This window comes from Rattus norvegicus, chromosome 8 (genome assembly GCF_036323735.1).
Source record: "Rattus norvegicus strain BN/NHsdMcwi chromosome 8, GRCr8, whole genome shotgun sequence".
NCBI lineage: Eukaryota > Metazoa > Chordata > Mammalia > Rodentia > Muridae > Rattus > Rattus norvegicus.
The window spans coordinates 116392952-116416365 of NC_086026.1; the positions used below are offsets into that span (position 1 = coordinate 116392952).

The window sequence follows — 23414 nt, forward strand, 5'->3', positions numbered from 1 at the left end:
ATTTAAAAAAAGAAAAAGAAAAATTCCTGTTTTGGGCAAGTGATTTGGTTCAATGGGAAAAGAAATTGCCTCCAAGCCTGGTGACCTGTTTTGATCTCTGGAATCAACATGATGGAAGGAGACTGTGGCAAATATACTAGTAAGTAAATGTAATCACCACCGTTTCTTAGCTCCAGATTTTTTTTTTTTTTTTTTTTTTTTTTTTTTTTTTTTTTGATTTCCTGAGACCTGGTTTTTCTGTCGCCCTGGCTGTCTGTAACTCATTCTGTAAACCAGGCTGGTGACATATACACAGAGATCCTCCTGCCTCTGCCTCTGCCTCTGCCTTCCAAGTTCTGGGGTCAAAGGTGTGTGCCACCACTGTCTGACTTCCAGATTATTTTTAAGAGTATCCAGCATATTCTCATAGTTTTAAGTATTTAAAAAAATAGAACTGTTTAAATGGCTTCAACCTGTCATATATTTGTTTTTTTTTAAATTTATTTATTTATTTTTGCCATGGTAGTTCCTTGTTGACCAATTCTTCTTCCTATTTAGGAATGACACTGTGCGCTTTGCTTTGGATGTCCTGGCTATTCTCACTGTGGTGCCAAAAATCCAGCTCCAGTTGGCAGAGTCAGTGGATGTACTGGACGAGGCTGGCTCTACTGTCTCCACTGTAGGTGGGTTGCACCTTGTTACTGTGCTGGTTTTTGTGAATATACAGGTATATGCATGTGTGTGAAGGCCAGAGGACAACATGAGCTGTCATTCTTCAGACATCAACTGTTTTTCTTGATGATACCTGGAACTTACCAAGTCTGCTAGGCTGGTTCGTCATTGATCATGGGTTTTCTTCTTCTTCCCCAGTATTAGGATACAAACATGCATCACCATGCATAGATTGACTGAACTGGCTTTTTTTTTTTTCTTTTTTTCTTTTCTCTTTCTGGTTGGTTTTAGGGTTCAAACTTCAGTCCTGTGGTGGCCAGGCAGATAATTTACAGACTAAACTATCTGTCAGTTGTACCTTGCCATTGCTGTTGTTGTGTGGTAGATTTGCCTTTGCTCATATGGTCTCATTTGTAACCTAATTTCAGGATGTTAAAATAGGACAGTGGTTCTCAACCTGTGGGTTGTAACCTCTTTGAGGTTGAAAGCCCTTTCCTGGGTCGCATATCAGATATCATGCTCATCAGATATTTACATTGATTCATAACAATAGCAAAGTTATAGTTCTGGAATAGCAATGAAAAATATTTTATGATTGAGGGTAACCACAACTGTATTAAAAAATTATAGCGGGGTTGGGGATTTGGCTCAGTGGTAGAGCGCTTGCCTAGGAGGCGCAAGGTCCTGGGTTCGGTCCCCAGCCCCGAAAAAAAGAAAAAAAAAAAGAATTATAGCATTAGGAAAGTTGAGAACCAACCACTGGTATAGACGGTTCTAGAGTAGGGTACTTTGTCTACTGTAACTGGCACCATACAGTTCTTACAAAGAGAGTCATACTAATAAAATTTGGCTTTCTAAGTGGTTCAGATATTTCTGCACTTGTGTTTGTGCAATTCCCAGGACTTCCCTTTATGATAATTACTAAATTGGGACAAACAATGAAGGACAAGAGCTTGATAACCTGACTGAGGACTATCTCAGAAACACAGCAAAGAAGAAAGCATGTATGAGAAGGTTGCTAAGGTGAAGTGATGACTAGAGCTCCTCAGGCCAATGCCCAGGAATGACACTGCCTAAGGCTCAAGCACCTATTTTTAATCTTTTAATAGTGGATAAGGTTCCTATAGCTGTGATAGTGGCTAAGCTGAGTGCATGTGGCTTTTCCATGAAGGTTTTAATATCATGACTGCTTTTGTCCCTTTTACCTAGGAAATATGCACACAGACTTTGGTGACTTTCACACTTCCCATTATCCCTCTGTATTAAAGTATACATGAGATATTATACCATTAAGGCACAGAGAATGTAGCAGAATGATTCTTGTACTATTTTTTGGTTGGTTGGCTGGTATTTGGATGGCTTGTGTTGAGATGGGGTTCCATGTATTCCAGGCTGGTCTCTGACTCAGTATATAGCTGAGGATGACCGACCTCCACCTACTGCACGCTGGATACATTCGTGTGTACCACCATGTGTGGCTAGCATTTTTTTTTTTTCTTCTTCCTTCCTTTCTTTCTTAAGTAGAGTGAAATGAATAGAATTTCAAACTATGAAGTTGTGTCAACACTGGGGGCAGCAGTCATTAATGTTTTTGTTTGTTTGTTGTTTTTTTTGTTTTTGTTTTGAGACAGGGTTTCTCTATGTAGCCCTGACTGTCCTGGAACTTGCTCTGTAGACTGGATTGGCCTCAAATTCACATAGATCCACCTGCCCCTGCTTCTGAAAGGCATGTACCACTACTGCCTGGCAGCCATTAGCTTTTGTTTAAAAAAATAGAGAGGGAGGGAGGGAGGGAGGGAGGAGGGAGTAGGGAGGGGTGTGTGTGTGTGTTCGTGTGTTTGTGTTCCTGTAGATGAAACACATGTAGAGACTAGAAGACAACTAGCTTTTGGGTGTTAGCTCTTTCCTCTTATATTGTTGCTGTGGATTCTGTGAACTTCTAAGCAGTCTGTTTGCCCATCATCTTTGTCTTCCTGTGGAAGTGCTGCTATTACAGATTAGTACAGCATCCAGCATTTTGTTTTTTTTAAAACATGGGTTCTGGTTGTCAAACTCAACTCATCAGGCTTGTACGTTACACAGCAAGCATTTTTACCCTCTGAGCCATCTCCTTGGCCCTTTTAAAACTCTCTAAAGTAAAGGTACCTTGCTCACATACACTTTCCACTTCTTCCTTCCCACCCTCTTCTGCTATCATGTCCCGTGCACGCGTATTTAAATTCAGATTCTGTATATAAGACAGAATGCTTCACTTTGTTTGTCTTCCTCCCAGCACCCTCATCTTTTCCCTTTTTAAGACCCCTCCTTTGCCACACATGGTAGTGTATGCCTTTAATCCCAGCACTTGGGAGGCAAAGGCAGGTGGATCTCTCAGTCGGAGTCTAACCAGGTCTACAGAGTGAATTCTAGGACAGCCAGGGCTGTGAAGAGAGAGACTGTCTCATAAACAAAACAAAACAATAAAATAAACCAAAAGGGTCACCATTTTTCTCTTAGTTAGGGTCCATTTTAGTTCCATGCCATTTTTGGTGTGAGTTTCTTTTGAGACAGGTTCTTACTCTAGTCCAGGCTGACCTGAAATTTACTATGTAGGCCAAGCTTGCATTGAAATTGTTAGTATCTTCCTACCTTGGCTTTCGAATGCTGCCACCCTAGATGTCTGGGTTTTTCTTCTTTTTCATTTTAATTCTAGATTTTGTATATGGATTATGTTATATTTTAGATATAACATATATAACATATCTTGAGATCCATCCATTTTCTTATTTGATTTGTGTGTGTTCTTGCATACCATGGTGTATATGTGGAGGATAAGAGGGTAATGTACTTACTGGAGTAAGTTCTCTCCACAAATGTCAGTTCTTAGGATAAAACTCGTATCTGGAGGCTTGATGCCAAGAGCTTTTACTCAATAAGCCATTATGCCAGCTCCATCTATTTTCTTGTAAAATAACATAATTTCATTCTTTTTTTATTGCTGAGTAAGATTCATCGCGCACAATGCCTTCTTTGTCCATCTGTCTGTTGATGGATGCTTATACTGAGCCCATAACTTGGCTGTTGTTAATAGTGCACAGTAAAGATGGATATATAAAGTGTTCCTGTAATATGCTGACATGGATCTTCTAGCTATTAGTTTTATGAAGAATAATATATTTTTTTTTTCTGTGTTGTAGGTATCAGCATTATTTTGGGAGTGGCTGAGGGTGAGTTCTTTATCCATGATGCTGAAATTCAGAAGTCAGCACTTCAAATTATCATCAATTGTGTATGTGGCCCAGATAACCGAATATCCAGTATTGGCAAATTTATTTCTGGAACTCCTCGGAGAAAGCTGTCTCAGACCCCCAAAAGCAGTGAGCATACGCTGGCCAAGATGTGGAATGTGGTCCAGTCCAACAATGGCATCAAGGTGCTTCTGTCCCTGTTGTCCATCAAGATGCCCATTACAGATGCAGACCAGATCCGGGCCCTGGCCTGCAAGGCCCTTGTGGGCCTCTCTCGAAGTAGCACTGTTCGGCAGATCATCAGTAAACTTCCCCTTTTCAGTAGCTGCCAGATTCAACAGCTGATGAAGGAGCCTGTGCTGCAGGATAAGCGTAGTGACCATGTCAAGTTCTGCAAGTACGCTGCTGAGCTCATTGAGCGTGTATCAGGAAAGCCTCTTCTCATTGGCACTGATGTGTCTCTCGCACGACTGCAGAAAGCAGATGTTGTTGCTCAGTCGAGGATCTCCTTCCCTGAGAAAGAGCTGCTCCTGTTGATCCGGAACCATCTCATTTCTAAAGGGCTTGGAGAGACAGCAACTGTGCTGACGAGAGAGGCTGACCTGCCCATGACTGCTGCCTCACATTCTTCTGCTTTCACCCCAGTAACTGCTGCTGCTTCTCCTGTCTCTCTTCCCCGGACCCCTCGGATTGCCAACGGCATTGCAAGTCGACTGGGCAGCCATGCTGCTGTGGGTGCTTCTGCCCCTTCTGCTCCCCCGGCCCATCCTCCACCACGCCCCCCCCAGGGTTCATTGGCTTTGCCTGGCCCATCGTATGCAGGCAACTCTCCTTTGATTGGTAGGATCAGTTTTATCAGAGAGAGGCCATCACCTTGCAATGGCAGGAAAATTCGAGTGTTGCGGCAGAAGTCGGACCATGGTGCATACAGCCAGAGCCCTGCCATAAAAAAACAATTGGATAGACATCTTCCTTCCCCACCTACGCTGGACAGTATCATCACAGAGTATCTTAGAGAGCAACATGCTCGATGCAAGAACCCCGTTGCCACCTGTCCTCCTTTTTCTCTCTTTACTCCTCATCAGTGTCCTGAGCCAAAACAGAGGCGGCAGGCGCCAATAAACTTTACCTCAAGGCTAAACCGCAGGGCATCATTTCCAAAATATGGAGGGGTGGATGGTGGATGCTTTGATAGGCACCTTATCTTTAGCAGGTAAGGAGAGGCTCCCTGAATTCCTTGGGATGATTCTTTTATTTAAATCAGTGTTTGGTTAGTATCATCACTGAGTGATTAGTTAAAGTCATTTGCTGGCCTGCAGTATTGATTAACTCAGTGTCCTTCATGTGCTATGTGAGCTGATCAGTCAGTTATGGACTTCTTTAGATTCTTGGCAGTGCTTACATACCTTTGCTGTTGTCACACCCAGTAGGCTGCTTTAGGACTTAAACAATTCATTGTTTCCCGCCATTGCTCAAACTGTCTCTTTCTTTATAAATCATAGATACAGATTATCTGTCTGCACACTTTCTACAAGTCTTTTTTTTTTAATTGAAAATTTAAATTATTGAATGCCAGTGTAATTCTTTAGAATCCACATTTTGAAACATAATACTCTTTCCTTACAACATCTAGCAAAATTTGTTTTTCAGAGTTCCCCCACATTCTTTTTTCTGATTATATCCCCCCTTGTTTAGATTCCGTCCTATTTCAGTGTTCCGGGAAGCTAATGAGGATGAAAGTGGCTTCACCTGTTGTGCTTTCTCGGCCCGGGAGCGCTTCCTGATGCTTGGCACCTGCACAGGGCAGCTGAAGCTCTACAATGTTTTTAGTGGGCAGGAAGAGGCCAGCTACAACTGTCACAATTCTGCCATCACACATCTTGAACCGTCGAGGGTGAGGATTCCTTTCCTGGGTGCTCTCAGTTTTTTTTTTTTTTTTTTTTTCCTTTTTTTTGGAGCTGGGGACCGAACCCAGGGCCTTGTGCTTGGTAGGCAAGTGCTCTACCGCTGAGCTAAATCCCCAACCCCTGGGTGCTCTCATTTTGAGATTGATTGGGGAGCTAGAGTTGAAAGAGTTTTACCATTTATTGGACTTTATTTTATACGAATGGTTAACTAGAGTTGATGTGGAATCAGATTTCAGAAGGGAAATGAAATACTTGGCCATCTTTTGATAGGGGAGTTTTAGCTACGTGTACATTGGAAACAGGAATGATTGTGAGTTCAAAGCCAGTTTGGGTTACAGAGTAAGTTCTCTTCCAGCCAGAGAATCTATTTCAACAAAAGAAAAACAAACAAAACAAAAAAGTCCAGGCCAGCAAGGTGGATTAGTGGAGAAAGGTGCTTACTGTGCAAATCCTGACTGCCTCATTTTATTCCTTGGAACCCACGTAAAGGTAGAAGGAGAAACTAACGCTAACTCTGCAAAGTTATCTTCTGACTTCTACATGCATGACCGTACCTGTATATCATACACACATGCATAATAAGTAAATTATAAAAATAGAACCACCTGGGGCTGGAGAGATAGATGACTTAGTGGTTGAGAGCACTGATTGCTCTTCCAGAGGTCCTGAGTTCAATTCCCAGCAACCACATGGTGGCTCACAACCATCTGTAACGGGATCTGAAGCCTCTTCTGGCATGTCTGAAGACAACTAAAAAAAAAACCCAAACTTTAGGCCCCTAGTGATAAATATATTTTTCAAGTCCCCTATAGGCACATGTAATTAAAATCCTAGTGATTTTTAACTCCTCTGCCTTATAGGATGGGTCCTTACTTCTGACGTCTGCCACTTGGAGCCAGCCTTTGTCTGCACTTTGGGGGATGAAATCAGTATTTGATATGAAGTATGTATTTATTTATTGTAGCATTGTATCTTGTATTTTGTGTTTTATTTACCCACTTTATTTCTTTCTATCCTATTTTAAATTATAAGCTGCTTTGGGGAAAGAGGAATATTGTCAACTGTTGTTAATTTTCTTCCTTTCTCACTTGACATCCACATTTAATAAGAATTTGTCTTAGTTCACAAATAATCTTACGATGTTTTATATTCCTATTACACAGTAGACTGTCCACTAACCCCAAATGGACATTTATTATTATGTTCACCTGACAGTTGTATTGATTTCTGGGATATTTCAAAAGCACACGTCCTATACTAGCCATTTCTCTAATCAGTAAATTCCCATTATTCGGGATCTGCTCTGGTAGACTGATAGAGGGACTTTTCTTTTATCTATGTATACAAATTGTTTCTTCTTTGGAAACCAAGGATCTTTAGGTAAGTGTAGTTTGCAGGAGGTTGAAAATCACCTGAATCTTCAGGTGAATAAAGATGTCCTGACAATGCTACCTCAATAATTTTGTTGTCTGTAGGCATTCCTTCACAGAAGATCACTATGTTGAGTTCAGTAAGCACTCCCAGGATCGGGTCATAGGCACAAAAGGAGACATTGCCCATGTAAGTATTAAGAATCTATTTCTATTAAGCTGACTTACCCAATTTCTCACATTGAAATCTTCTGGAGGTAATGTGGGCATTTGTGTCCTGTTGGCAGCTAGAAATCACACAGTGATGTGGGTGTGGCGGTCCATGTCTATAATCGTAGTCATTCCAGAGACTAAGACAGGGAAACTGCAGTCTCAGAGTTGCCTGAGCAATTAGGAAGTCTCTTCAAAGTGCATTTTAAAAGGCTGGGAGCTGAGTTGGGAATGTAGCTCACTGAAAATTCTTGTCTAATACGATCTAGAGTCAGTCTCTAGTATCTTAGATGACAACAACAAAAACCAGAGACGTAAAGCCCAAAAATAAACAAAAACAACACCACCACTCCTGTAGTCAGAATTCAGAGTTATAAGTTACACAAAGAGCCAGCCATGATGTGAATACTTGTGACTCCTCACTTTGGGGCCAAAAGGATCAAGACAGTTCTGGAACCAGTACTGAGCACTAGTAAGACTTTGTCACAAACAGGAAACCACGTTGGGAAATGTGAGGATGGGATGTCAAGTATGACCCTGGTGGTTGGAAAGGACTATCAGTACAGCAGTCTGCCTGTCTCTTTTCCTTTTTTGTTCTTTGTGACAGGATTTCTTTATGTAGATTGGCCTAGTCTAGGAATCTTGCCTCAGCCAACTGAATTCTAGGATTATAGGTGTGGGCTAACCATACTCAGCTGAGAATGGAAGTTTAATGATTTCTTACCATGTTTTAGATGAAACAAACCCTTCCCTTTAGGGGGCCTTATTGGTGAGACATATTAAGTAGTTAGTGTTGCAGAGTAAAAACAGAGTAGTGTTTAAGCAGAATCCCAAAGGAGGTGTGACTGTCATGCAAGGGAGGATGAAACAGGATTTTTCCCTTTGGAAACAGTATATAGAAAATTGTAAAAAAGAAGTAATACACGTACCCATTACTTAGATTTGTAATTTTAATATTCTACAATATTTTTTATATAAATTCCTTTTTAAAAAATTTATTTGGTTGGGGATTTAGCTCAGTGGTAGAGCGCTTGCTAGGCCCTGGGTTTGGTCCCCAGCTCCAGGAAAAAAAAAAATTTATTTGAGGGGGCTGGAAAGATGGCTCAGTGGTTAAGAGCACCGATAGCTCTTCCAGAGGTCCTGAGTTCAATTCCCAGCATCCACATGGTGGCTCACAACCATCTGTAATGGGATCTGATGCCCTCTTTCTGGTGTGTCTGAAGACCGCTACAGTGTACTTATATATAATAAATAAATCTTAAAAAATTTTTTTTATTTGAAATGGGGTTGTGGACATCATGTGACATTTTTATCTGTATACTATTTGTCTTCTAAAAATGACAGATACTTAATTGTATAATCAAATATTCCCAGATAACTACCTATTATCTAGTTACACTTAGCTTTCTTATCATTCCTGATGTACTTGGTTTCAAAAGTTCTTTTTTTGTTTTTTGTTTTGTTTTAACCAGGACCTAGTCAAGATTCATGTAATGTCACTGGGTTTTGTCTTGCTGATACTTTACTAATATTCCAGTGTTCCTGACTTTGAATTTTGAATTTTGAAAACAGACTGCTTGTTTTGTCCATGATCTGGGCTTATTTGTTTCTTTATGATGTCTCCTTACTTGTATCTAAGGAGGGACTTTTTAAACTGGAAATATTACAGTATGTTTTAGTTGATGGGAATGATCTGGTCTCTGCATTAGTTGCAAAATATAGACTTTAGAATTTTATAGTATGATAGGGCTAAAATATACTCTGCAATTTTAAAGGGAAAAACCAAGTATTTCACTATTGAGTACTATTTTATGGTTAGTCACGGATCGTTGATAACAGCTCAGGTTTTAACCTTGGAAACATTTTGTTTCTTCAAAACAGGAGAAGAAAAGGTTTGCTTGTTATTTAAATCCTTATTGTGGGTTGAGTTTTCATTTTACTAGGGGAAAGGGTTTTCTAAGCTCAGCTGGGCATTGAAGTACTTAACCTCTCCTCAGACGGCGTGCCATTGAACATTTCAGTTGTGCACATCAGGGCTTTTATGATTGATGGTTTGAGAACGTGGAGAGCTATCTCACAGTCTCTCTTTAAACCTGCCACTGTGTAAATTGGTCTGATTTTTTTCTCTTCCTGCCCCTTCTTCCCTAAAGATTTATGATATTCAGACTGGCAACAAGCTGTTGACTCTGTTTAACCCAGATCTTGCCAACAACTACAAGAGGAACTGTGCCACCTTTAATCCTACAGATGATCTTGTCTTAAATGATGGCGTCCTCTGGGATGTCCGCTCTGCACAGGCCATCCACAAGTTTGACAAGTTCAACATGAATATCAGTGGTGTTTTCCATCCAAACGGACTGGAAGTCATCATCAATACAGAGATTGGATCCTTTATACTTATACTCCTGTCTGACTTTCCGAATGTTACTTGATTTGTTAGCAGAAATATTTCAGTGCTGCTTCCCTTTTGCTCTGTAGAAGTCAGTTGCTAGACATGAGCAGGATGGACTCTACCATTGGGAGGAAGAGAGCTCACGTAGCACTTAGTTTGTGGGATTATTTGCAGGAATAGCAATCAGTACTATTTGACATTTAAACTGTCAGAATCTGCAAAGGAAGAAAAAGAAGTGATAATTGAGTTTCCATGAAGTTAGAGAAGAACCGTTGTGGTTTGAGGGGAAGTAGTGCAGAGTGCTTGTCAAGCATGGTTCACGCTTACCCTTGTAAAACAAGATCTCTAAACTTTTGTATAAAAGTTTCCCTTAATCACACCCCTTCTAGTGGGACCTTCGAACCTTTCATCTTTTACACACTGTTCCTGCTCTGGATCAATGTCGTGTGGTCTTTAACCACACTGGGACAGTGATGTATGGAGGTAAGAAGCATTGTCCTCATTCTTTTCACTCTGTCCTACACGTACACTTAAAGTATACTTTTAGAAATCGAGAATTAAAAGAAAAAGAACAAATGGTGACAAAAGAAGGCGAACATTTTGTTGATTTAAATCTTAAGATAAAAGGCTACTGATTTTTTTTTTTTTTGCTTGTTTATTTGTTTGAGACAGGGTCTCAGGTAGCTTAGACAGACCTTAAATTCCATTTTAATTTTTTTTAATATCTTTATCAGTTTTCCTGAATATATGTCTGTACACCATGTTTATGCAGTGTCCACGGAGGCTCTGGTGCCCATCCTTTAGGACTGGAGTTAGTTACACACAGTTGTGAGCTGCCATGTGAGTACTAGGAATCGAACCCAGAACCTCTAGAAGAGCAGCTGGTGCTCTTAACTGATGAGCCATCTCTCTGGCCCTTTAGGCTATTAATTTTTAACACAAAAAATTTCTACAGAAAGAAATTGTATGCAGTAATTTCCACATTGTTATCTTAAAAACCATTGCATTTGTTTCTGTGGGACATTATAAAGCTTCAGCTGCAGTACTTAGTGAGAGATTGAAGCTACTGTTCGCTGCAGCGGGCTGGATCTGTAATGAGGACACCTGGAGTAGAACTAATGAATGCAGAAAAAAATTGGAAGGATTCTCACTGAAGTCTTGATTGACCTGTGTAGTTTCCTCATTTGTGGATCAGCAGTGTTTCTGATTGTTAGTAATGTTTCACTCCTCTCTCTGCCCTAATTAGCAATGTTGCAGGCAGATGATGAAGATGACTTACTGGAAGAGAGGATGAAAAGCCCTTTTGGGTCATCCTTCCGAACATTCAATGCAACTGATTATAAACCTATAGGTGAGTCTGACAGGGCAGATGGTGATCATCGTTTCTTCATGTTTTCATATCCTTCCTTAATCTCCCATTTTTCTAGTAGGATTTCTTAATTGACAAATACAGAAGTCATGGAAATATCTCTGATTATTGACCCTTAAATATGTTTTTAATCGTGTGTGTGTGTGTGTGTGTGTGTGTGTGTGTGTGTGTGTGTATTCGTATAGGTATGCTCATGCGAATGCAGGTGCCCACAGCAGCCAGAGGCATCAGATCCCCTGGACTTGGTTACAGGTGGTTGTGAACCATCTAGTATGGGTGCTGAGAATTGAACTTGGGTCCTCTGAAAGGATACCCTCTTAACAGCTGAGCAGTCTATCTAGTCCTCAATATGGGCCGATAATTAATTCCTGTAAACAAAAAGCAGGCTTTTAGGTCACAGGACTAGTTTAATTTTCAGTCATGTTCTATTTTTCAGCAACTATTGATGTGAAACGGAACATCTTTGACTTGTGCACAGACACCAAAGACTGTTATCTTGCTGTCATTGAGGTAAGAGAGGCTTACAGAGACTCTAGTCTTTTGTTCTGGTATTTAAGGTGACTTTCAAGGTATTTTTGGCATTTTATCTGATACCAATATATTTTAAAGTAAGTAATCTCAATGGAAGATTATTGATACCTTATTCAATCTATAGGGGTTGGGAGATGTATAGTCCAAGAGAAACAATGGGAAAAATCCACTTATACATTCCTAGCTCTTGGTCTCATCAGAGTAAGGTAAGCTTGTGCCAGTGGTAGTGGCTTCTCCTTGGCTTATAGGTACTACTGCCTAAACTTTTCCATCCTTTTTCCCCCCTCTCTATTCTAGGCATAACATTTTGAGTCAGCCAAATAATTTTGGTACTGGAAGCTTTGTTAGTTACAGGGTCAAGGTAAAGGTCAGCAGACAGCTGTAGTGTGGATGTGGCCTCTGACCACTGCTTATTTCAGCACGTTGTTCCCATTCCAGAACCAAGGCAGCATGGATGCACTGAATATGGACACAGTGTGCAGGCTTTATGAAGTGGGTAGGCAGCGTCTGGCAGAGGATGAGGATGAAGAGGAGGACCAGGTCAGTGATCTTTGAATTTTCTGTTAAAGTTTTGAGAAGCATGTGCTCTGCTTTTTGTTGGAGGGGATTTTTAAGATAATTCTTCTACATGTTGCCGTATTTGGAAGACCTGTTAATATATCTGAAAGTTAAAAAAGCGAAATTTGTTAATACAAAACTTTTTTTTTTTTTTGGGAAAATGGATGTATTATGACACTGGTTTTTATTAAAGAATTTTAAAACAAAAAAAGAGATAGGAAACTACTTTCATCAGGGCAAGGTTTTAAACAAGCAAGGTGTGACTGCATACCCGCCAACTCAGTACTCAGGGCGGACACCCACATGGAGGCTTGTGAGTTTGAGGCCAGCCTAGTCAGCACAGTGAGGTGTTCAAGGCCAGCCTGAGCCTGGTGAGACCACATCTCCAAGGCACAAATCTCACACCAGAATGGTAACGACAACAACAACAAGTCTACCACCCATGACCGTGCTCCATTTATAAGGTGTGGTTTTCCATCTCTGACTTTAGCTCCATGCTTGTTATAGTGTCTGTTTAGGGCTTCAGGGTGAGCAGCTCCTGTAGGGCCAGCATGATGGCTCTTTGGTTAAAATTGCTCGCTGTCAGGTCTGATGATCTGAATGAAATCAGTTCCCTGGACTCACATGGAAAAAGGAGAAAACCATTTTTTCTAAGTTGTCTAAGTCCTCTAACCTCCACATGTGCACTGTGGCATACACTCCCATGAGAACAGTGGTAACAGTAAAGAAGAGCAGCTCTCCTATTCCAGTGTCATTGTCATCCAGGCAGTCATTCCTGCAGGAGATGGAATGAACAGCGAAAGATCATTTTGATGGTTTTGAGAAATTGAAGCATATTATGACCTATTTGTATTACACTTATGTCCCCCAGTGTTAGCAGTTTGGGCTGTGGATGCTCGTATGCGTTAGTTCTGAAGAGCATCTCCCACTGAGCGCATCAGCAGCTTTCTCTGATGCTGGCTCACAGCACTCTGAGAGCTGTGCCTCTAGTCCACCTCCTCTGTCCTTGTGTCCAGAGGATTTGCCGCAGTGTTGATACAGAGTGGAAATTTAAGGACTAGCATTTGACTTCCTCTCACTATAGATAATGAGGGCAGTAAAATAACCTTTTGCAGACCTTAATTTCTGTAGTCCTAGTCCTTTGGAAGGGACTTTACGGTCCTTAGGTAAGATGTGGCAGAGGATGAGAAGTCATAGTAGTTGTATTACTATGGCTCCTGCCCTCAGGACTGTCCTGTTTTGCTAATCAGGCTCTGCGCTCAGGGCTGATGAATACATTTCTTTAGTGCCCGTCCCAAATAGCACGTACTTTACATTTACAAGGTTGTTTTTAAGTATAATCTTTCTTTTTTCTTTCCTTCCCTTCTGTACATGTTCATTCATTCTCCCAAACAACAAAACCAAATCCCAAAGCAGATTTACAAAACAAACAACAGTACCCAAAACACAAACAAACAAAATCCAAAAGCCAATATTTTCCCTAGTGCAGTGGGCTAAGGACTCATTTTTCTCTAACAGACCTTAGTGCTGACTAAACAAAGATGTCTGGGGCTACTTTGACATTCAGGTGTGTGTTCCCCTGTTAGGCTTTATAGTATAAGTGTGTCATCTGCTCGCTGAATGCTAGGCAAGCACTTTACCACTGAGCTGGCTGGGATGTATGTAAGTAGAAGTCTGAAACAAACTTGAGGTGTATTTTAAATTACTCGTCTAACATCGTTATCCCTGCCCTCCATATTTTTGAAGTTTATAAGGGTCCAGGCAGCAGTTTTCTTTGGGGATCATTACCTATGCCATTGTGGCCGGGTGTCTGTTCTTCAAGGTGGAGCTCGAAAGGAAGCTAGGGTTGTTCTAAGACACTAGGAAGTAAGGGGTTACTCATTGTCAGCTTCGTTCTTGCGTATGTGGGGTAGTGACAGAGGCAGAGGCACTGAGGATAGCTTGCTGGCTTTGGAATCAGACCATCACGAAGTAGCAACTTAACCTAAGTATTGCACTCCTTGTCCCCACTGTCTCTGGGGAACTTGTGTTAGGAAAAAGACCATGCCTTTTCTGTGATTCTGCTTAACTTCACTGTTGAATAATTACATGAGAAAGATGCTGCAATGCAGACAGGTCATTGGTAAGGGTTTCTGACTTTTTGGTTCTGGAGGAAAAATAGAGGTTATCTCAGCATGGATGCCAGTGTCCATACAGGCAGCTTCAGGTGGCCGTGGCAAGGAGCTCTGGTGCCCCGTGTGGTTTGGAGGGACTTTGTTGTGTGCATAGGTGTGTGGCGTGGGTAAGTTAGTGCTATTTTCAGATTTCTCAGGATCTAGGCTAAGTTCACTGTATGCTACCTTTTTTAGTCTGGTCCACCATCTGCTACATTTCAAATTTGAAAGACATTGATCATCGAGTGCTTTGGATTTAGAGATGTTTGGGATGGGATCTTATTAATTATTATTATTACTCTCCTCTGTAACATTATTGTTTCCAGACTCCTGTGGTAATGGTGTGATATGTTTATTGTTCCCATTGGATTCTGAATATTTTAAATGCACACTTTGGTTCATATGCTTCACTTGATTTTTTAAACTAGACTTTTCATTTTCATATGAGTTATTTGCTATTCAAAAATGTGTCCTGGCCTTGCTACCTGCTCTTTGGTCTTCTCAGATGGTCCAGGTGTGTCACGTGTGGCTTAGGGATGCAAGCACCTGTGACCAACACCTCTGAATTTGCCTTTCCCCTTAGCAAAACAAGCTCAGGATAATGAGTGGTCAGTTGGTATTCACTAAAATGGTCCACCTTAAAGTGCCTGTATAAAATGGTAGTTATTGAGAGAGTATTATTGACATATTCTCTAAGTATACCCCAAAAGTAGTTTCCATTTAGATCATTGAGATGGTTTAGCATTTAAAGTTCTTTGGTGCCTACTCTGATTATATGAATTCAATACCCAAAACTATGTGGCAGAAGGAGAGAACAGAATCTACAAGATGGCCTCTGATCTCTCCTTACACACACACACAAACACACACACACACACACACACACACACACACACACACACACACACACACACACACTGAAATGCCCTATATCCTTAGACTTAATTAAGTTTGGATAATTAACAGAAACCAATGAACTGTACATCATGTTAGTTAATGAAATGTGCAGGACAACTTAGCCTTGCATAGTTGGTCCTGAGACAGCTATGGATGGCTTCATGAAATTCATGAGAGCATGGACCAGACTGTCACCCATTAGAGTTCATATTCATTTAATGTTTGAAGTCTGTATTTCTAAAAAAATATTATGAAGTCAAAGATTAATAATTGATCATTTCCCCTAGATATTAAAAAGTTAATTATTGTCAGTTAATTGCTGTTTTTTTAAATGATTTTTTTATTTATTATATATAAATACACTGTTGCTGTCTTCAGACACACCAGAAGAGGGCATCGGATCCCATTACAGATGGTTGTGAGCCACCATGTGGTTTCTGGGATTTGAACTCAGGACCTCTGGAAGAGCAGTCAGTGCTCTTAATCACTGAGCCATCTCTCCAGGACCCCCCCCCCCCCCCCCCGTTAATTCCAGTTAACCTAAAATTTATTAAGAACAGTCTGAGTAAGGGAATAATGCTTTCTAGGCAGTATATGTGTTGGAAAGTATTTCTCAGGTGATTCTGATGGTCACACTTGAGAGGCAGACCTGATTTAATCAGAGCACTTCATTTAATGAGATTCAGAGAAATGGCATTTGATAGAAAAAGCAGTTGACCATTGCTTTTTTATTTTTTTATTACAGTCCTGTATTGTAGGGTGTGTCATAGAGCCCTTGGGATATTCGGCTCATGAACGGAAATAGATAATACAGAGCTGGGGCACCAGCTGCCTGGTGGGAATGAGCGTAGTGGAGCAGTTGAGGGCAGTATAGGGCGAAAGGAGGAGGTGTTGGAGTTCCCAGTTTTGAAGTTAACTGGAGAAGGGAGACAAGTAAGTGGGATAATTGAAAGTTTGATTTGGTAACTGAGAGAAAAGGTTCAATTGCTGCTTCTGTTAGAAGCAGCCAGAGTTTGGTTGTAATACTACATTTCTTTGTGTGAGATGATACATACATATAGGCAGGAATAATAAAAATGTGCTTAGGTGAAGAAAGTCTGGAAAAAACAAGAATCAGGCTAGCAGTCAAGTTTAGAAGTCAGGTCAGTTGGTGACAGTTTCCGACAGAGGTAGTGGTTGTGGTTCAGGTTTTGATAGTTTCCAAGAAGGGCTCCAAGCCTATAACAAGAACTCATCTTTGAACATTGCATGTGCACCAAGCACTTTGCAAAGCTTATATGCACATAAATTAAACAAAACCACACAAAACACTTAAATTAACCAGGGATGGCAGAGAATAACTGTAATCCCAGCATTGGGGAAGCAGAGGCAAGTGGATCTTTGTGAGTTTAAGGCCAGCCTGGTCAACATAGCACATTGGAACAGCCAGAGCTACAAAGTAATACACGGTCTCAAACAAACCAAAACAATAACGGCTCAAAACACAGCTGGTCTTCATGCCCGTGCAGTTTGTACTCAATGGAGGCAGCCTGATTCCAGAGCAGATCGTACACAGTGGAGTGGTATGGGCAGAAGCCAGTTGTCCCTGTGTGAGAAGAGAGACTAAGTGACTAGTGGAGTAGTGGTGGCTGAGATTCTGGGGCCCGCCCAGTCATGGTCTTGGTCCCTTTTCAACAGCAGATAGGTAGAAGGCTCCTGACAGTAGAGTACTAATGAGAGATCCTTAGGTTTGAGGAGCCGAATCTCTGCGTAAGGAGTAAGCAGCAGTGGAGGAAGTGTGAACATGTCTGAGGCAGGGATGTGAAAAACGCCCCTGTGGTGTGAAAAACACACGTGTTCCCAGGGTGGATTCAGGCCCAGAGGAGGAAGCTTGCCAGAGTCAAGTTTAAGACCAGTGGAGGGAGTTTTTGTCTTTGATCTGTCAGGAGGAAGTTGTTGCTTATAGGTTTTGAGGCTTTGCATAATCATTATTAGAAGCTTTTAAAATGGCCTGGTCCTCAGTTCCTCTAAATTGTCTTTATTAAATCCTCAGTGAAGACTTAGAGAATTAGAAGAACAAAAGCCAAGAGTTCACATCTAGACTCAGTGGAGACCTTTTCTAGACAGACGAGAGGCTCATGATATCTTAGGACTTTGACTCATAGATTGCTCTAAAAATGTTGATGCTTTAGAATATCTTTTTGGGCTCAATATATAGGGTTAGATTCTGCTGTAACAGAGCCTTTGATCTATGACCAAGGTTTCAGGTTTGATTTTAAGCAGGTAAGATGGACATACTTTAACACACACACACATACACACACACACACACACACACACACCCCAGCATTGGTCATTCAGAGTACTTTAACACACACACACACACACACACACACAAACACACACACACACACCCCCCAGCATTGGTCATTCAGAGTAGACACAATTAACTTCCACTTTGGTCTGTCCTTCCCTTCCATCTGGCCTTCCAGAATTAAGGAGTCAATATCCTAAGCCTGGAATTTAAGCCCTGCTTTATCTGTTCTCCAGCATTGCCCTTGATCTGGGAATTTCTTAGTTCTTCCTGGTCAGCCAGGCTTGAATTGCTTGACTAACTTAATGCTTAGTTGAGCATTTAAAAGTTTTCTTGTCTTTGGCTGGGGGCGTATAGTGGTAGAATGCTTACCTAGTACAAATGACACCCTGGTTTGTGTCCCAGCCTAATATTTTCTACCACACCTCCCCTACTTCCCATTCCGGATCCGCCAAAAAGTTTGAGAGTTACGCTATTGTAATTTTCTTTTTTCCTTTTTCCTTTTCTTTTTTTTCGGAGCTGGGGACCGAACCCAGGGGCTTGTGCTTGTTAGGCAAGTGCTCTACCAGTGAGCTAAATCCCCAAACCCCTATTTGTTTTTGACAGGTTGGATTTGTCATAAATTTTAAACATAACGGTTTTGTACTAGAGAGACATGAGGTCCTGAGTTCGTTCCTCTTTGTTTAGTTTAAGTTGGTTCTTTGTTAATAAATGAGAGCTAATTTTGGTCAAGGCCATGGACAGTAGCCGCAGTGGGGCTGAGATTATCATCTGAGAAGCATTTCGGGTTTTTCCTGACTTTGGCCTCCTTTTGTTTATCTATCTTTTATTTGTGTGAGCTTGTCAGCTTCTTTCAGACATGTTTACCTCCTTCCAAATGGGTCAGTGTTTAGTCATTGATATGTAGCCACAGCTGTAGAATCATGATTCAAGTGATCACTTTTACACACTCTCTCTCTCTCTCTCTCTCTCTCTCTCTCTCTCTCTCTCTCTCTAAGAGTACTGGGTATCATTAGTTTTCCCATGTATCCGCCATAAATGGTTGAAAAGTCTAAGTCACTGCATGGAACAGCTTATCAGGAAGTCTCTCTGGGCCTGAGCCTGGATCCCTAGACCCACATCAAGCTGGCTGAGGTAGCAACTGCAGTCCATAGTTCCTATAATGAGGGGGGAAGGGAGAGGTGGAGACAAGAGAATCCCCAAAGCCTGCAGACCAGACTTAGACCAGACCTTGACTGAAGAACAAGAGATCCTGTCTTAAACAAGATGGAGGCCTCTGACATATGTGTACATGGGCACATGTGTTTTCTTCTGTACAAACACCAAAGAACACACACACCAGAGACCTCAAAGCAGAGTTGCTCGTTAATAGGTCTGGGTTACAGTATAGCTCTAATTTTTTTCTTCGTTGTGGTACTAATTTTTCAAGTGAGTGGCAGATTTAGAATCCACAGGAAATGCTTCACTGTTTTTCTAGTAGGTTTCATACCATTGGTAAATTACTTTAGAATAGAAGAATGGATGGATTTGTTGTCTGTCTGCCCGCCCATCCATCCATCCATCCATCCATCCATCCATCCATCCATCCATCCATCCATCCATCCATCACTTTGTAACAGGAAAGGTAGATGTCTATTTACTCTGTCTTGTGTGCCTGGCTTGCTGAAATGTTCCTATTCAGTGCTTAACAGCTCTTTAGGTATCCACCTATTATGGAGGGTGGAATACATGACTGGAGGGGTTTAAGAGCTAGCAACTCAGCCACTGTGTCCTTTGTTTTGTTAGAATGTGGGACTTTGGGTTTCAGGACTCTTTGTCCAGTGTCTGAACTCAGTTCACTTACTTTGGTTGATGCGGGAAGCAGAAGAGTCCCTCTGGTCTTTCAAGGTTATCAATGGCTTGAGATGTCTGTGAGTCAGAATTTCTGTTTCTATGCATAAGGGCTCTATAATCAATATTCGCTTGTGGACGATCAGAAACCCTTCCAGAGTAGGTTTTCAAATGTCTTGAACATGTGTGCCTGTCCCACTGACAAGTCTGTTCTGCTAACAGTTTATTCCTCTGTCCCCTTGGGTAGGAATCACCACATGGCCCATACAGATTAAGGCTTTGTGTTTCTCCTAATGGACTTCATGCTCTCTCACCAGGAAGAGGAAGAACAGGAGGAAGAGGATGATGAAGATGATGATGATGATACTGATGATTTAGATGAATTAGATACTGATCAGTTGCTGGAAGCAGAACTGGAGGAGGATGACAACAATGAGAATGCAGGAGAGGATGGAGACAATGACTTCTCTCCCTCTGACGAGGAGTTAGCAAACCTTCTAGAGGAGGGAGAGGAGGGGGAAGATGAAGACTCTGATGCAGATGAGGAAGTGGAACTGATCCTGGGGGACAGTAAGTATAGGACAGAGTTTGGGATGAGCCTTGGCACCCAGGGCCAGGTCCCTCCTCTTGTACCAACCCATTCCAGAAGAATGGGTTTTGCTGACTCTTCACTCTGGTCGCATGAGGAAAAGCGCTGAGGCACCAGTCACCCCCCTTCTCCTGTCAGACTCCGTAGCCACGCCAGGTGGCTTGTACAATTTTCTGTCAGAGCAAAGACAATGCTTTTTTGCTTCCTGTGTCTTGTCCCTATCACAGCCACTCAGCTGCACTGTAGTAATGAGAAGGCAGTCACAGGCCAAACATAAATTGATGTTTATAGTTGTGTTACAATAAAACTGATTTACAAAATAGGTAGTGAGCTTACAGTTTTTTAATTCGAGCTTTAAAGGATTGGGCTTAGGAAGGCGGAAGCCTGCACCTGAGGGTTGGGCCGAAGTCAGCTTGAAGCAGCTGTTATCGGCTGCTTTGCTTCTGTGACTGCCGAGTGCAATTAAGGAAGGGCTTTTGTGGGAGAGCCTTTCCTGGCTGCTTTTGGCCAGATGTACTCTTTCCTGAAGGCCAAGGAACAACGTTGTCTTGTTCATTTCACTCTATCCCACTTCTTGTTCTAAACTCTAAAGAACAAACTCCAGTTTGTATAGTAATTTTCCACTGGCAGATTTCCGAAGCCATTCCTACCATTGCTTATGAATTTAGGATCTGGGCAGACACCAGCACTGCACTCTGACATGTCTCTGTCCAGCCACAAGAGTGCCACAGTTGGCAGTTATGCTGGCCATGGTGCGAGTATTTTTATTGCTGTCCTGCCTGAGTGAGGAGTGGTTCCTGTCTCATTTAGCTGATACGCCAAGCATTCTCACAGGCACGGTAGGTACTCTGTCTATTAATAACAGACACTTATCAAAGAGGGCTGTTCACATCTAATTAAATATTAGCTTCTCATTTCCAAATGCTCTGTAGCATATGTTGCTGAGCAGTAAGAACACAGGTTTATATCATTTTATATCATGACAAAGTTGTGTTATGGTGGCCTAGGTCAAGCAGACTTCATGCTGCTGCATCAGATGGTCTCCTGTTTATGATCATGTTTCCTGGTATGAGAGAGAGGTGGGTGGTAGTGTGTTTAATATAGATACTCCTATTATGTGGACTGTGTAAACACAATACTGTTCCTCTACCTGATGTAAGTTCATTTTTGGGGGGGATAGATATCTCCTATGTGCTTGTAGAGCTGGGACTGACGGCTGATTGCCTTAGGAGAGACTTATTAGTAATTCCTCTTACTGTATCTGAGGAAGGTCTTGGTGGGAGTGGGGTTGCTTATATCCCCCTATCTGCAGTGTATCATATGCAAAGGTTGAGGAGATTCTGTGGATTAGCCCCAGGCCATGACCTCTGAGGGCTAGATAATGACCCAGGGACATTTTTAATAGTGAGGTATTAGAGACAAGTTTTATCTCCCTTCAAGGGTTAGCAGTGCACTTTAGAGATTTAGTGAACAGCAGGCAGCTGGTGCCACCTGCATGTCTGACATGCTTTTTTTGTTTTGAAATTAAAGATATTTTACCAAAACCCAAGATTTAAAGAAGTTTCCAGATAGACAAGACAGACCAGTCAAAAGCTGCTTTTGAAAGACAGACCCTGTAACAAAGTTACACTATTACCAACAAGGGTGCAGTACTGTTATTGGGCGTTCCATTTTTGTTTGGTTAGGCTTTTTTCTCAAGCCTACTTACAGCGAGAAGCGGCTAGACAGAATAATCTGAAGAACTGAGTTCATGCTTTTAACCAGTAAAATGAGGTCTCCATGAAAAGGGGAGGGGGCATTCTAGACAATGAAAATAAAACTACTTCCCCATCAAAGATAAAAGAGAGAAACCTTCCTTCCCCCTCCTCTAACCCTGACAACTGCCTTCATTCACAGGGCTGTGTACTTATTCCATGATGGGGCAGTGAATGAGAGCAGAGCCGCTACAGTGACCGTGTCCCAACAATCCAGATGACACTTCCAACAGTAAATGAGACATACATGTGCTAATGTGCATTTAATCACCAGAGGAGCGAAGATATCTGGGCTTTTTTTATTCTGTAATGTTTCTAAGCCTGTACCCATTAAATACAAAGCAAAATGGAAGGAGTCTTGGCAGAGCAGCAGGGACACCCACGTGGTCATGAGATGGGTTGAACAGTTACTCAAGCAGGGAGCCTGATCTGTGCTCCAACTTTTTCTAGGTCTCGGACTTGGCTCTTTTCATAGTAGAGCTGTACATCCCAGTACATCCCAGTGCTGGGGACTACTGCCTTCCAGATCCTTTAGCTGATCATAGCTTGCTTGCATGGGGATGGTACATTTTGGTCATGAAACAACTTTTAAGTCCTACATTTATTGGGTCTTACTGGGGCAGACAGTTGACATTTAAGTGTCTCTTTGAGGGGCTCCTGGGCAGCAGTGACCACATGGTTAATGTGCTTCATCCTCAGCTATGAATGACACTGCCATGACAGACACTGGCTCAGCCAGCAGTGCTTGGATTTCCTTTATTATATGGGACAGCATGGTCATCATCTCAGATCCTGAATTTGCCCTGGTCACCTAACATGGTTTGCTGCATGGCCCAGGTTGGCCTCAAGTTCCCCAGTCCTTCTGTCTTCACTTCCTGAGTGCTAGAATTACAGGCATGTGCCACCACACCCAGCCTCAGGGTTTCCATTCCTAATTTGAATATAAACCCTCTCAATTTTAATTTGGTAACAGTACACCCTCCTTTTGATATTCTGAAATTTCTTCTCTCAAAGCAAAGGTAATCTGGAAAACTTTATTGTTACTATATAACCTGGGTATAAATACTGACATAAAATACATGACATTTGGACATTTCTGCTTGGACTCAGAGGTAGAGACGCAGAACTGTCACCTGCAGCTCGTCTTATATTGTACTTTCCTGTTTTATGAGCTGTCCATTGTGGATGTTGCTATCCCGTAGCGTCAGTGGAGCAGACTGTACTAAATAAACCCCTCATTTACAAGTATTGTCATTACAAGCTTCATTCTTCTGGAAGAGCTCTACCTTCCTGAACTTAGGGAGACGGTTTATGGTGAAATTCATAAAAACCACAGCCATGTGACTGCACAGGCTCTGGGTCCAGCAGGGGTAGAGCTCAAGATAAAAACCTGTCCTTGAAAGAGGCATGTTGTATTCGGAGTCTTTTTGTCTCCTGCTTCTGGGGAGCCCTTGCTCTTAGCCTGGTTATTGTAAGGCTACAGCAGTTTAAAACACTGGAGGGATTATTAGAGGTTCATCTGCCTTTGCTGCAAAGACCTTTCAGAATGGGAGGTCGTGATCAGAAGCTGGGGATTAGGTCACTGCAACATTTGGGGCTGAGAAGAGGTTAGTGCAGGTAGATAAAAGGAGCCGTCATCATACTCCTGGCAGCTGTGTGAGGAAGGTTGCTGTGGTGTTCAAC

General features: G+C 41.8%; 1 protein-coding gene across 9 annotated transcripts in view; it reads left to right on the forward strand.

The window, feature by feature from the left end:
- Positions 1 to 23414, forward strand: part of Dcaf1 (DDB1 and CUL4 associated factor 1) — a 74403-nt gene that overhangs the window by 48025 nt on the left and 2964 nt on the right. For 4 of the 9 annotated variants that reach the window (XM_039081571.2, XM_039081570.2, XM_039081574.2 and 1 more), the window contains exons 13-23: positions 538 to 662; positions 3828 to 5091; positions 5574 to 5772; positions 6646 to 6728; positions 7261 to 7345; positions 9516 to 9749; positions 10147 to 10240; positions 11004 to 11108; positions 11563 to 11636; positions 12096 to 12197; positions 19706 to 20297. In XM_039081571.2, coding sequence (XP_038937499.1) covers positions 538 to 662; positions 3828 to 5091; positions 5574 to 5772; positions 6646 to 6728; positions 7261 to 7345; positions 9516 to 9749; positions 10147 to 10240; positions 11004 to 11108; positions 11563 to 11636; positions 12096 to 12197; positions 19706 to 20086 — 2746 coding nt within the window. In that variant the 3' untranslated portion in view covers positions 20087 to 20297. 9 annotated transcript variants of the gene reach the window in all.